The sequence below is a fragment of the Vigna radiata genome, chromosome 7 (assembly GCF_000741045.1).
Source record: "Vigna radiata var. radiata cultivar VC1973A chromosome 7, Vradiata_ver6, whole genome shotgun sequence".
Lineage (NCBI taxonomy): Eukaryota > Viridiplantae > Streptophyta > Magnoliopsida > Fabales > Fabaceae > Vigna > Vigna radiata.
Genome location: NC_028357.1, coordinates 48,353,181 through 48,367,998, shown reverse-complemented (window position 1 = coordinate 48,367,998; position 14,818 = coordinate 48,353,181). Strand labels below are relative to the sequence as shown.

Here is a 14,818-nt window from a genome sequence, read left to right as displayed (position 1 = left end):
GTTCATTGGTAGTAAATTCTAATTCTTGATTTTGACATCAGACTTTTTTTACAATTGATATAACCATGACTCCTACTAATCACAAATTTGTGTCCAATAACACATGGTCAATTTCAATAAACAAACTTCTCAACTTATATTTGTTGATATAAAATAGAAGATTTGATGTAGAAATTAATTTTAAATTATGTAAATAAAGTTTTCATTTTCTTCTATAAATAGAGTACTTAAAGAAGTGATCCAAAATAGTCCTGCTTATAATTTCCACAACTTCTTCAACCCAAGTTCACCATTTTCTAATGCAACGGGATTTTAAAGAATCTAATTACACCTCTTTCTAATACACAAGTCACATTATAAAACATGAATTCAAAATTCTGGGTAAAAATTGAGGCAAGAGAATATAGTTATTACTCCTCTTACTATCACACAAGTCACATGATAAAACATGAATGCGAAATTCTGGGTAAAGACCGAACCAAACAAGAACGACCGCCAATCATATAAAAGTCCCGTATTCCATTCACTACGAATCATTAACAAAACAGAACAACCATAAAACCAACAGCACTAAATGGTAAATTGTTGGCACCAACCCCGAATAGACGCATTATAAATAGGTTAATGTGACCTGGATTTAGGTCTCGATTTAGACTATTGAGGTTATAACTATGAGCAAGGGCACCCGAAAATGTTTGTCTCTCTACATGACTAATATCCAAAACATGAAACAGGGACAATGCATTCCTTGGATGCAGTTCTACCCGAAATGATGCTATCGCAATCTGGAAACTTGTTACTTCAACTAAACATTACACAATTAAATGTAAATACAGAAAAATAATTACTTTGAAATTCGTCAACTAAATATTAAATGACAAATTATTATATACAATGTATGTACAGCAAATGCACAATTAAACACAGATGCAATGCGTAATCACGAATAATGATTTGCTCTACGATGTCTATGGGTTCGTTTGAAGATACCAAATCAGCAAATTGGAACCAATCTGGCGGGAACCTTTTCCCTACCGGAATCCACAATCGATCCCGCCGCAACAATTCGAATGATCTTCTTAACCGCGAAATGCAAACAATTCGAAAGCATAATCCACGACAGCACCTGATACACAAAATCAAAAGCAGGATCCGGAACTGAAGATGAGGGTTCATCCCAATTGTGACCACCCCCAAATCTATTGAAATTCCAACCACTGCCGCCGCCACCACCGGATCCGCCACCACCGCCACCAAAATAACCGTCTCCACTGTCACCGAAGAGGAACCCGTCGTCCCCGGCGTCCCCGGAGAGGCCATCGGGTGATATCCGTTTGGTTCGTTGTTTTCTCCGGAGCAGTGTTCGGCGTCGTAGCCTGTAAGTAGAGGGCTTTACGGGCGGCGGTGCGACGGCGTCGTAAGGCTGGATCATGGCGGAGATCTGATCGGCAGCCGAATCGGTGAGGGGAAGGTTACAGGTGGATTGACAGGCGCGGAGGACACCGAGGCCTTTGGCTGCGGTTACGACTACGGTATCGGCGACCATCATGATATTGATCATGGTGAATTGAAACGAGTGGGTATGAGGAGAAGAACACGGATCGGAGAATAAATATCGTTCCTTTTATTGAGATTGGAAGAAACCTAATAGAAATTGAAATGGTTTTCTTGTGTCGTGCATTGGATATTACGAAGGCTGCACGAAACGTTAGCGTGTCAGTTTGATTTGACCACTAGATACAGATTTGCCACGTGTCCTTCCTCGGAAACACATGCGTGGTGTAGCCATTTTCAGTGTTGAGGTTGGGCTTTTGGGTTATTTTCTGTGATCCGCAATCTTGGGCCAATGTGCGTGAGTGAACTTGGCCCATGCTAAGAAAGAGCGATGTGTGAGTTATTACAAAAATGACGAATTCTACTATTTCAATTTTTTTTCTTAATTAAATTTTAATTTCATCATAAATTTAAGTATGCTTAACTGTGTTTATAATAAAATTTTATAATATATTGATTATTAAAAATTATTATACTTTTTAATTGATTTTCTCTTTTTTTTTTTCATTAACTAGCTATCATGATTGTCACATTTTATTTTATAATTTTATACTAATCATTAATTTTAACTATTACAATTTTTCACTTTTCTTGTAAAGAAGTCCTTGAAGCTGAATGACTAAGCTATCAAGGGAGTAACAGATATGCTCCCTCGACTACACCGTAGGAACTAAAATGTTTTGGATGCGGGGCCAAGGTCAGTTGTTCGGTTTCTGACAAGTTGTCCAAAGTTCAAGTTTTGTTATGTGAAAGTCTTTTATATGTCCAAACTACTCGAATGGTATATGTAAAAGATACCCTTATATTAAAGTTAGTAAATGATCGATCAATGTAATATTAATACAGTGATGCATGTTTTTGAAAGTCATATTTAATAGATTTTGTACTAGGGACTACTGGACGGTTAATACGGCCGGTCCCCAGAAACAAGGATCGATTTGTGAAACAATTGAGCGGACGTAACGGTCAGTCATCTTAGAGGAGAGCAACCGGGCGATTAGAAGCGGTCGGTCCGGAAAATCAAGGTAAAACCAGTTCAGTTAAGGTAAGTGTATGATTAAGGTGATTGGGCCAAGATTGGGCCCTGATTAGGACCACCTTAATATTAAGCTCATATCCAAACTATAAATACAAGTCACAGGTACCAAGTAAGAGAGTTCATTTATTGTGCATTTAATACAGAGCTTAAAACAACAATCGGACATTTAATTGACTTTAGCATCAGAGTGCCTTTAGTAGGTACCCCTCCTAATTGGTTTATGGAAGAACGGACAGACAGGTGCGAAGAGATGAAGAAGCGAACGACTGGTTGGAGGAGCAAATTGTGAAGGGTTTAGACTACTTGACCTTACATCGGAACAAATTTATTTACAGTGGTTATTATTTTTACCTTTTTGTTAATCTAATTGTAATCTACTTATATTTTAATTAATATTAACATGTTATTCGTGATTATTATTATGTTAATTAAACTATTTTATAACTGATCAACCTCAAGAAAAACATCCGACCAAATGTAATCTGCCAAATATACTAGAACAAATGTGGTCGGTGTTAAGGTGCTAAAGTGTTAAATTACTCGATCAAATATAATCAGTCTAGAACGTTTGAGATTAACCAGACAAAAATGTATTAATATATTTTTTCACAATAGTTATAAAAGGTCTCGGCACTCGAGAACATGGATATATGCTGCTTAATCAGAACCCGTTATGTCTTTGAACATGTCCTTCCGGAATCATCTGAAAATTAAGAGCATAGAAACATAAAAAGAAAAAAAAAAGTGTTAGAGAGCAGCACAGTTTTATTACTTGATAGAGTTCCAGTATGCAGCTGAGTGGCAAGAGAGGATCTAGTCAAGATAGTCTTATAAAGCGTGTTTGTGCATATGTGCATGGTTGTATAAATTACCTATTTATCATAAATGAAAATTAAAATTCAATTATCATGCTTTATTCTATTCCAACCCCACCAATCCAGTATCTACTCCTCCCACTATGGTGGGCGGCATATTATTGTCTAAATTGTCATACGTGGTTTAAGATATTGCAATAAGTCCTCCAAACAAACCAACCTTGGCCATCAATGCTTGCTTCGCAGCTTACTAAATCCTTGGTAGGCCCTCACCATAACACCCTATTATGTCACAAATCTCAACTTTTTCTATTCTAGATCCTCGTGGAGTCGTGTTCAAAAAGCCTACAACACAATTCACAAAAAAAGAACAAAAAATAGATAATATAGATAAATGTGATCCAAAGTAGAAGAAAAAAATGAATAGTAAAAATATAACAAATTTGAGTATGATTACGACCACTTTGTAGAAAGGCACGTTTACATTATTGACCTTAGCATTGTGGAGCCCTCCAAAGACAACTGGGCAAGCCATAGCCTTGTGTTTGGTACACTCAGTGAAATGTGCTTATTAAAATATCTCAAAATTCTATATTTTAAAGTGTTCAACCTGTTTGAATTTTTTGCTTAATCACAGATCGAAGATATTTACCTAATAGAACACAAAGAAAAGTTGAAGATCGATTTGTTCAAAGCCAACCACTAGCTATAGACGAATTGCAACCACAGAATTAAGTTATTTAATGTCAATTTGTTATTATATAGTTGTTAAACACCGACCTCGTATGACAATAATTGCTCTTTTATTGTTCTTTTTTCGGTCAATTCTTTTGTCACTTATTGTTTATAATGTCTTCAAATTATTAATCTAATTAGTACAATATGTTTTAATCACCTTTCACTGTCAAAAATACCCCTTGCTCAGTTTCTTATGGTGGCCAAATAAAGGGTACGAAAGGTAAAGCCACCACACATTACAAATATGTCACGTGGATTCAAATACAGCGATTGCGGTTGTAACTTTGTAACTTGCTATCATGGTATGGGAGCATTGCTTGGAAGGAATCGTCTCTGAGTTCCTCAGGCTCTGATAGGCTTAAGGATTTTCTGGTGGTGATTACAAATCACAGGTATGTTCATAACTTTTTTCCTTTTCTATTTCATGTGTTATCATGAAAGAACTAGAACTGGTATATCAGTGCACATACACATCTTTTGTTAGTTATGTTTATGGTGAGGAACTGTGAGTGTGTATAACCTGCAGCAATGATTGGAATGCAGTTATCATGGTTCTTTTTCCATCTTTTGTGAATGGATTGGCAAGAACCGTGTCAATCAAGAAGGAGAAGAATTGTAAAAGGGAAGATGGAAGGCCAGCTGCAGAAGAATTGGCAAAGGAAGCAAGGAAGAGTGAACTGTTACTGAGTTCATCTGGAGTTGTTAGGTCGACAAAGGCCAAAAATTTTGCTTCTATGTTCACTAATAGGGGACGGAAAGGAGTGAATCAGGATCGTCTTCTTGTTTGGGAGGTAAGACAACCACTTTTTTCAAGCCATTACAAGTTAGCTTAGTGTACAAATTATCAAATGTTGTACTTTGTTGGCTATTGATGATGCTAGGAATTTGGATGCCAACAAGACATTATGTTCTGTGGAGTTTTTGATGGGCATGGCCCTTGGGGACACTTTGTAGCAAAAAGGGTCAAGAAACTAGTGCCAACAATTTTGCTGTGCAATTGGCAAGAAAATCTGGCTGCAACGTCACTTGACCTGGATTTTAAGATGGAAGCAGACAGACATATCCATGGTTTGAACGTGTGGAAGCAGTCCTACATCAAGACTTATGCTGCTGTTGATCAGGATCTGAAGCAGCAAACCGGGTTCGATTCATTTCTTAGTGGCACAACAGCATTGACAATTATCAAACAGGTTATATGTATTCTCTATTTTCAAGTTTTTATATATGTTATTTACTTGTCTGAAATCTCTTAGTTTTCCATCCTAGTCTTTAATTAATGATGAAGACATACCATGTCGGGTTGATGGAAATAATTGCTTTTAGTTACTAAATTTTAGTGGCTAGGTTTCGCACCTGTGTAATAATCAGAAGCGTGCTGAAAATGTTTGTCAGTGATGTTTCAGGGTGAATATCTTATTACAGCAAACATAGGTGATTCTAGGGCTGTCTTGGCAACCACTTCAGAGGATGGCACATTAACTCCACATCAGCTTACCACTGACTTCAAGCCAAATTTACCACGTCAGATTCATCTCTCTTACCCACTCACTACAACTTATTGTTTGTAAAATTCATTTTGATTAAAGCCTAAAACTAAATTCATATTGAAATTCAATATAATTTTTTATTTAGCTCCAGAATTAAACATATGAACATTTATCAAAATCAGACTAGTTAGTATTTTAATTCATCTAACATGGATCAAACACTGAGTGTGGTATTTGTTGAATTCAGAGGAAGCTGAACGCATAACACAATGTAGAGGGCAGGTATTTAGTTTGGAAGATGAACCAGGAGTGTACAGGGTGTGGATGCCAAATGGTAAACCACCAGGACTAGCAATATCTAGAGCTTTAGGAGATCACTGCATGAAGGAATTTGGACTAATCTCTGTGCCTGATGTCACACAAACAAAAATTACAACCATGGATCAATTTGTCATATTGGCAACAGATGGGGTATGCGTCTTTTTGTGTGTGTGTGTTTAATGCAATCACTGCTTTCAGAGAAAAACATTGAGTAAATGAGCATATTTGGTTCAGTAAGGTATCAGTATCATTTCTTAAGTTTTCAGAAATTGATGACTTCTTTTTGTTGCCTCTCAGGTATGGGATGTTATATCCAATCAGGAAGCAGTGGAGATTGTTTCTGCAACACCACATAAAGAAAAAGCAGCTCAAAAGCTCGTTAAATGCGCCATACGTGAATGGAAGCGGAAGAAAAATGGCATTGCTATGGATGACATGTCAGCTATTTGCCTCTTCTTTCAGTCCTTCCCTTCTCAAAAAACCCCAGCCATTAAAACTGTTGATTAAGAAGAATGGTTAAGCAGTTCATTGCAACTTCCTTATAACACAGAAATTCATGTAAACTTGTATATAAACTTGTCAACTATAATGACATTCGCGGTTGTCTTACGACAGAGGTAATACTAATCTATCTATATCAATCATCATACTCCGTGATAATAGGAACATCTTCAAGAACAGGCTCTGTGTCCCAGAATCTTACAATTTCAATTTCAAGTCACACACTCGGAGGCTTTATAAGATACTACTTCATGCATATATGTAATCTATAGAGCTAAAATTATACTTACAACCAAGTTTGACAAAAGTCCCACATCGATGGTTTTAATTTAATGCGAAAATATCAGAGTCCCACAACACTGTCGTTTCCACTTCAAAATAGACAAAAAGAAAATTGGAATTTTGAAAAGGTGAAAAAGGATATTTGATTATATATTTTTGAGGGTGTGATAATATTCCATGCTTTTAACTCATTACTTGCGTTAACTCACGTTGTGAGCTAGGCTTATGTAGGGAATATTGTAAACTATTACGCAACTTCATCTAATTTATTTTGAAATGAAATTTAACCAAAATTCCCTTAAATAATTAATGAAACAATATAACATAAAATGATATTGAAATTAAAAAAAAAAACTTAATGCTATTAATATGATAAAAGTGATTTCATTTTTCAAGCAATGCCTTAGAAAGTGAAAATTTGTGTTTGTATTTAATATAATTTTGATGACAGCAAATGTTTCATATATGCACCATCTTATTTGTAAAAATGATTTCTATTTTCTCTTAGGACTATTTTATTTTTATTTAATTGAACATTTAAAATATTTTCATTTTATAATCTAGACTAATATTGATACAATGATGGATTTTCAGTAAATAATTTGCGGTGCCGAATAAATATGTAATTTTTTTGGAGATGTCACATTCACAAAATAATCTAAAATTAAAATAAATTATTATTTTTTATATATTAATTTATAAATATTAAAAAATTGGTGACCCAAAGTCCCCAACAAATAATGGAAAACTCTGCCACTAATTGATATCATTGCTCTATATTGCTTCACGCATGTTTTATTTGATTTATAACTATTTAATATGTTATTTTAGATAATTCTACTATAATAACCGATGATCTTATAAATTTGAAAAAATAAAAAAATAAATCACACATTTATTTTATTTTATGTTCTTGAGAAGATTGAAAAATTTTGACACCAACAAATGAATGATGAACAAATTTTTTAAGTTAGTGCAATAAGGTATGCATGTTAATTCATGTGTAAAAGTTATTGGTTTTGTAATATATGTGATGATTTCCACTTATACCGATATAGTCTATGTTGTGAGTATTAAAATCTTGGTCAAATTCACTAATAAGTTTTTAAATGAGTTTTTTGTTGTATAAAAAGATCGTATACAAGATTAATTTCAGTTTATGAAACCGAATGATATGTTAGAGATATTCTCATAAGGGATTATATTAACTCACACTATACTATGAGTTTGAACACCAACAAACTTCTTATTGATTGTGTTCATGATATATGATGGTGAAAAACCATTTATAAAAGATAATAACTTTGTCAACTTTAAAACAAGGTACATTATTATGACAAAAGTAATGAAAGAAGTTTTATTACACAACATGGCACGAAAGCTAAGGCTCCAAGATTGTTATCGTCTTTCATGATTATAACAATGTTGTGCAATTATCCAATAACAAAATCCGTCATAAAAGAACTAAAGATATTGATATCAATTTTTATTTCATAAAATGAGAGATTGTTCAAAGGTTTTTGAAAGTGACAAAAGTCTTAACAATGTACAATCATTCTTGTATGGTTAATGATTATGTTTGAAGAGAGCATAATCATTTTTATAGTCTTAAAATAATTTGTAAACAGTGAATTCATTTTATTGTTTGTATTTTGACATAATTTATTGATGATTGAGCTTCAAATTAACTTAGTAACAAGTAATAATTATTACTCAAGATATGTGTGTTGAAAAGGAGGAGATTTGTGAGAATGGACTCAATCAACCTTGCTAGGGTTTTTTTTTTTTAATTATTTTATTTATTGTTCCAAATGGTTTGATGGTTTAAGAATGTCTAATGGTTGAAGAGCATTTATCCTGATTAATATATTTGTTTTCATTCATGCATTTGTGTTTTTATAAGAGCATTTAATGATACCAAATTATCTCTATCTATAATACATTTTAACTTTCTTTTCAATCTGTATTACATGAATATTCCACACTTTTGTAATATTTCAAGTTTAGTAGTGAAAATATTATTCATATTTCTTATTAGTTATCTTATGTATGATTTACATATATTAATTACATTAGTTACTTTATATAACAAAACATACATTTAAAAATTCTATCAACTAAAAGTTTATGTTTAATTATATAGAAAAAATGAAGAATTTTTTCTAAAAGAAAACTTCAAATTGTAAATTATCTTTTAAGTTAATTATGTCATGTTAATTGTATATGCAAAACTCATGAATTTTTTTTGGGGTCAGGCTGTCAACTCATTCAAAGAGGAATTGATAGAGTTAAAAATTTCAATCTGTCAACTTGTTTTGGCTTGATCCTTCCAATTTATTAATTTGATGAGTCAAAATGTGAGTGTAAAATCTAACCTATTGACTTTTTTTTTTAATTAAAAATTAAAATAAAAATAATTTAAAAAATTCACTTTTTCATATTATATTTTTTCAAAAGCGTAAATATATAATAGTATTGTAATTTAAATCAATCACTTATTAATTAAGTTATAGTTATTAATTATAATATCTAATTTAACATGTAAATACAATAATTATTTTAATTTATCTGACTAAAAACATTAACTAGTCCATCAGAGTTTAGGAAATATTTTATAAGATTAAATATGTTTGTAATATATATATATATATATATTAACTTTTTAAACTTATGGATAAATTTTTACGTTGATTTTATTTAAAATTTAATTATAAATTTAAAAATATTATCATGTTTTTCCTTAACTTCTAAATATTTTTAACATAATATATATTTAAATATCTTTTTAATGTAATATATGCTTAAATGTATTTTAATATAATACATTACTAACATAAAAAAAAATATTAACTAGTGAAACGAGTTTATTATAAAGAAGGAGTACGGAGAGAATAATAAAAATCGACAATTAAAATTTGTTTACTTTTTTTATAAAAGAATAATTTAGGAAAGAATAATAAAAAAAGGATAAAGTGTAAGGAACAGACAGACAGTGAGAGAGAGAGAGAGAGGTATGGGTGCATCAATAAAATGGACACACTTGTGTGGAATATAAGGACTTTGCCAGATCTCTTATTTATTCCCCCAAACCCCAACCCAGCCAGTGTTAACCAATCATCACTGTCTTCCATTCTTCAATTCTCCCTCTTCCGTTCCCATGGCTATGGCTAAAACCTTGCCCATTCATGATCTCACTCACCTCTCCGATTTCGATGCCTTACTCTCCGCAGACGATTACATCTCCATTTGCGGTTATGGTTCTCTTCTCTCAGGTAATTAATATATGCATTCTTTCATCTATGATATTTATTTATCCAATAAAATCTTCTTTATCAATTTACTCTCTCTTATTCACACAGAGAGAAGTGCCAGAAGCACTTTTCCCAACCTCGTTAACTTTCGAATCGCCCGCTTAACCGGATTCCGTCGTCTCTTCAACGCCGTTGGAGCCCTCTTTTTCACTCACGGTGTTGCCAATATCAAAACTGAGGTCCTTTTCTTTTTTTTTCCCATTTTCTTAATTTTTTTTGTCCTTTTCATCGCCAAGAACTAAGAATGGTTACGCCATGCTTTTCTGTTTATCTTGCAAATTAGATATGATATTTTCAAGTTTCATGACAAATTTTAATTCTCACATTCAGAAATTATAAATATGTTTATTTTTAATCTAGTAACGTACTATAATATGTAATATGTTTATTGATTTTTATAATAATAATTATCTCATAAATTATTTCTAGAAAAAAAAATACACTTATCTCCCTCGATATAAAGTTAAACGACACCTATACTAACCTCTAATTTTAAAATAAACATACACATTTTTTTAAATATTTTTCATAAAAATAACGTTCGCATGTCTTTTAACTTTTAAATGAACATTAATTCCATTAATAACACTATTACAAATTACGAAAAATAAAATTTCATAAATTATCATTTTATAACACTATTTATTAGAAAATGTAAGAAAAGCTTATAAATGAGAAAGAACGTGTGTTATTTATTAAAAATATTAAAAAATGAAACTAAAAAAAATATAAACATTATTTTATGGAAAATGTAATGAAAGTAGATGACTATTTTAAAACTAGATGGATTAAAGTTAAAGAAGCATGAGTTTTTTTTAGTTATTTAATTTGACTAATAAAAATAGTATTGAACACAGGTATATACTAATAGAAAAACAACAGAGGGTATGTTTATTTGATAATGAAAGATGGCTTATATAAACCTAGAAAAACAACATAGGCTATGTTTATTTGATAATGAAAGATGACTTATATAAACCTTACAATGAAAGTGAAAAGTTCAAAAAACATTTCTAAAATCTAGATATTAAAAGACTGTTTCACCCAATGAAGTAGGGATCTTTTATTGACAAATAAAGTTAAACTTAATATTAACATTTCCTCCCTTAAGATATAATAGTTATATTTAGCTTATTGCAGTACCTTCTATGACTCCAAGCATGTGTCAGATTCTTTCAAACTGCGTTATGTCTGTTGCTTGCTTGTCAGAGGAGCAATAGAGCAAGCGAATTATATGATCATGTACTAAGTCTTTAAGAAAGTGAAATCTCACTATAATATGCTTATTCCTTCTATTAAGGACAGGATTCTTGGATAATTGAATGGTAGAATTATTGTCACATAGAATTTCTAGTACTTTTTCTTCTGATCCAAGATAGTTTAAGATTCGTCGAATCTAAATACATTGACAAGCGCAAAATGCTGCAACAATGTATTCAGCCTCGGTAGTAGATAAAAAAGGCTCCTTATAGTGACAGTAATTATGTTGGAGACTTAGATGATAGAAGAAGTACTTTCCACTTAAGTATTTTTAATCGAAAATGGAGCTGTCTCATAGACATAAAAAAACAGCCTATGATAAGTTTATCTACCACCGAGGCTTAATACATTGCTGCAGGATAGAAAAACAACACAGGGTATGTTTGTTTGATAATGAAAGATGGTTTATATAAGCGTTACAATGAAACTGAAAAGCTTAAAGGGCGCATATTGCACAGCAGAAAAATAGGAACACTAACGAAACATTCCTAAAATCTAGATATTAAAAGACTGGTTCACCCAATAAAGTAGGATCTTTTATTGACACGTAAGCAAAGTTAAACTTAATATTAACAAATAGAAATTTGAAAGGAAAAAACATGGAAAATCTTGAAGAAGTTTTAGTACGTGATGTGATAGTTGGCAGTAATTGGTTGTTGGATGCGCGTTTGTTTGGTTGCGTTGCATGCAGGAAATTGCCGGGCTATCTGTTGAACCATGTGAAGGTGAAACAATTATTTTAGTTGTTTTTGAGATAAAGAAAACAGAGGTACTGTATTTGCAAAAGTTGAAATTGTTTGAGGAAGATTTACCATGCTAAGACAAAAGGCAATTATATCTGAACAATTGTTCTTTATTTTCTTGTAATGGATTTAGATTCCAGCATTCATCGAAAGGGAACGCGAATATCGGTTTTTAGCTGTGAGTTATTGTTCATTTCTTTGTTCCGGTGATAATGGAATATCCAATACTCGCTTCAAGAGTTCCAAATATAATTTTTAATTTATTTTGTCTGCTACAGGTTGTTCCTCAATCACTAGATGGAAAGCCCTTTACCAATCCTGCAGTATGTTGTTATTTAGATGTTACATTTTAGCAATTATCTTAATTTTAATTTTACTAACTTCTTTTTTTCATAAGTTTATTTGTAACCCGTATATGGTGTTTAATTGTGTTGGTCATTTTGTGTGTCATCAACGCAGGTTCTCTGTGCTTCTTACAGTGATGAGGAGTTCTTTAAATTTAAATGCACTGGTAATGTTACAAAATCCAAGTTTATACTCAGTCAGAAGTATTTGATTACAAAATCCTTTTTTTTTAAGTTTTATTTGGTAATTTGTGCGACATATATACTTCTTTTCTACTATTTTCTGTCATTTTTAACTTTTTTAACATTTCTCATGAATCTAAAAATATAGTTTGAAGACTAAATTAAATTTTCTTACATGCTTGATTATTTAAAAAATAATAAGTTCATAATCATTTGCTAAATTTTCTTTAAAAACTTAATTTTGCAAATAAAACTTAAAATTACGTTCTTTTTAGAGTTAAATATGATTTTTTTCTTTAACTTTTACGATTGTAATTAATTTTTTTAAGACTTCGATTTAATATAGTTTTTTAATTTTATAAATGTGTGAATTTAATTATTTTAATTAAATTTTATTTGATCTTTTAAACATTTAAGATTAAGAAACAAAATTTATTTAATCTTTTTTTAATTACTTCAAAGTTAAAAAATAAATTTTGTTCTTGTTAAAGTTGAACGAAAATGAAAATTAGATATTCATATTTATCAATTTAAAACTGAACGATGAACAAAATTATAGGGGTATGTAAATCGTGTATATGTTTACGTAAGACTGGAAATTTGGAATTATGGAAGAGTGGGTTAGCATGATATAAAAGTAGATTAAGGGTCTCTTTGTTTTTAAAGATGGATTTGTAAGAGTAAATTTAAAGAAAAAAAAATACGAATATGTAATTATTTGGATCAAGAAATAGATGATAAGAAATTAAGATAATTAAAATGAAAGTTTATATAAAAAAAAGTGCTATGATGTATTTAATGAATTAAAAAAATGTTTTAATAGTTAAAAATGAAAGATTATTATTGTTATTGTTTATATTTATATTTATATTATTATTATTTATATTAAAATTTAATTTTATTTAAAAATAAAATTATCACATTTTTCTCATATATCTCTTTTACGTTGAAGAAAAAATTAAGCAATTTTTATTTTCTATTTACGTAACTATTTTGTCTTGTTTTACGTATTTTTTTTTTTTTGAAATCCGTGAATATATCATTTTCTGAAGTGAGTTATATGTTTGTGACATTTTTTGTAACAGAGGGCAAGGAAAAATATTTTGAACGGTATGGAAAGTATAAGATCCATAAGATCTGGCGGGATGATGTTTTGCCATGCCGTGTTTATCTTCGTCACTGGTAACGCTCATTCATTCAAACAATGAAAATTTTAATTCATTTGGTTTGGAATGTTTTCTTTCACTAATGTAATTTGAATTTATTAAATTTTAACTTTTTCTCGAGATAAAATATTTTAATTATGATTATACATAAAATAGTTATTTAATTATTTAAGATATTAGTATCGACAATTTTTTTAGTTGAAGTTAGTTTTTAATCGAAATTCATAGGTTATTTTTTTTCTTCTATTGACGTCATCAATAAGAAATTAAGTCAATGTTAAAAGAACTTTTCTTTTAATAATTATTCTGAAATGTGAAATTATGTAATTTTTAAACTCATGAAAGTATTTCCATTAAAATTCCGTAGTAATGTTTTATTGTAAAATATTTCAAACATTAATGTTCTCTACAATTGTGTTTAACTATCAATCAAGAATTACAAATTATCACTTCAGATAATTTAGAGATTTGCAATCGTGAGTGAAGAAGTGCAATTTATTTGTTATCTTTTTACGTACAATTTTTTTTTTCTGGGCTATCTCAAATCGTACCACTTAATTCTGTGTTTTTTTTATCTGGTACATTTTTGATTTATTTGTTCTAATGAAAAATGGTCTGCCATTAATTTATGAAGTCATATTTGATGAAGAAGTGGTAATATGAATTAATTGTTGCAGTGCCCTTGGTGCGAAAAGCCTTGGTGAAGAAGTGTACAATAACTTTCTGGATCATACCTTCCTTGGTGATCGTAAAACAACCATACGTCAGTACTTTGAAAAGGTGGGTTCAAAGATAATGGAAGAAGAGCCACCTCAGTCTTTGAAAACCCGTTATGGCGGTTGATTTTTTAGATCAAAGGGTGAAGATATATTAATAAATTGATAAGGGAGCAGATTTTTAGAATAATATTTCTATATTGTGAATTTAAGCTGCTACCAGTCTCCTGTTAAACAAATATTTATACAAAAATGTTTCACTGCATTAGTTTTACAATACCTCCTGTTATATCTCTTGTAATACCAAACTTTGTATATAATAAACGGTAGACTTTACTTGTAAAACAGGTTATGATAA

General features: G+C 30.8%; 3 protein-coding genes across 5 annotated transcripts; 2 read left to right on the top strand and 1 right to left on the bottom strand.

Moving 5' to 3' along the window:
- Positions 1–502: 502 nt before the first annotated feature.
- On the bottom strand, positions 503–1,700 carry LOC106767358. Its single transcript, XM_014652233.2, has one exon. The coding sequence runs from the start codon at positions 1,559–1,561 to the stop codon at positions 995–997; it is 567 nt and encodes a 188-aa protein (XP_014507719.1). The 5' UTR covers positions 1,562–1,700; the 3' UTR covers positions 503–994.
- A 2,681-nt stretch (positions 1,701–4,381) lies between these two features.
- On the top strand, positions 4,382–6,603 carry LOC106766906 (probable protein phosphatase 2C 34). Of its 2 annotated transcripts, XM_014651694.2 has the most exons (6): positions 4,382–4,538; positions 4,690–4,937; positions 5,028–5,336; positions 5,550–5,667; positions 5,881–6,104; positions 6,252–6,461. In XM_014651694.2, the coding sequence occupies exons 2-6, from the start codon at positions 4,695–4,697 to the stop codon at positions 6,459–6,461; spliced, it is 1,104 nt and encodes a 367-aa protein (XP_014507180.1). In that variant the 5' UTR covers positions 4,382–4,538; positions 4,690–4,694. The 2 variants fall into 2 exon arrangements, with proteins under 2 accessions (XP_014507180.1, XP_022639768.1); XM_022784047.1 differs by lacking the exon at positions 4,382–4,538 and having other exon boundaries at positions 4,695–4,937; positions 6,252–6,603.
- A 3,169-nt stretch (positions 6,604–9,772) lies between these two features.
- On the top strand, positions 9,773–14,802 carry LOC106766839. 2 transcript variants are annotated; one of them, XM_014651602.2, is made up of 8 exons: positions 9,774–10,009; positions 10,097–10,227; positions 12,000–12,077; positions 12,185–12,229; positions 12,330–12,374; positions 12,511–12,562; positions 13,664–13,760; positions 14,422–14,801. In XM_014651602.2, the coding sequence occupies exons 1-8, from the start codon at positions 9,895–9,897 to the stop codon at positions 14,585–14,587; spliced, it is 729 nt and encodes a 242-aa protein (XP_014507088.1). In that variant the 5' UTR covers positions 9,774–9,894; the 3' UTR covers positions 14,588–14,801. The 2 variants fall into 2 exon arrangements, with proteins under 2 accessions (XP_014507090.1, XP_014507088.1); XM_014651604.2 differs by lacking the exon at positions 12,000–12,077 and having other exon boundaries at positions 9,773–10,009; positions 14,422–14,802.
- The last annotated feature ends 16 nt before the right edge of the window (positions 14,803–14,818 follow it).

Coding starts and splice junctions, on each gene's coding strand:
- LOC106766839 (XM_014651602.2), top strand. CDS start 9,895: ATGGCTATGGCTAAAACCTTGCCCATTCATGATCTCACTCACCTCTCC. Junction 10,010..10,096: donor TTATGGTTCTCTTCTCTCAG/GTAATTAATATA, acceptor TTATTCACACAG/AGAGAAGTGCCAGAAGCACT. Junction 13,761..14,421: donor CGTGTTTATCTTCGTCACTG/GTAACGCTCATT, acceptor TAATTGTTGCAG/TGCCCTTGGTGCGAAAAGCC.
- LOC106767358 (XM_014652233.2), bottom strand. CDS start 1,561: ATGATCAATATCATGATGGTCGCCGATACCGTAGTCGTAACCGCAGCC.
- LOC106766906 (XM_022784047.1), top strand. CDS start 4,695: ATGGTTCTTTTTCCATCTTTTGTGAATGGATTGGCAAGAACCGTGTCA. Junction 5,337..5,549: donor CATTGACAATTATCAAACAG/GTTATATGTATT, acceptor GTGATGTTTCAG/GGTGAATATCTTATTACAGC. Junction 5,668..5,880: donor CTTCAAGCCAAATTTACCAC/GTCAGATTCATC, acceptor TGTTGAATTCAG/AGGAAGCTGAACGCATAACA.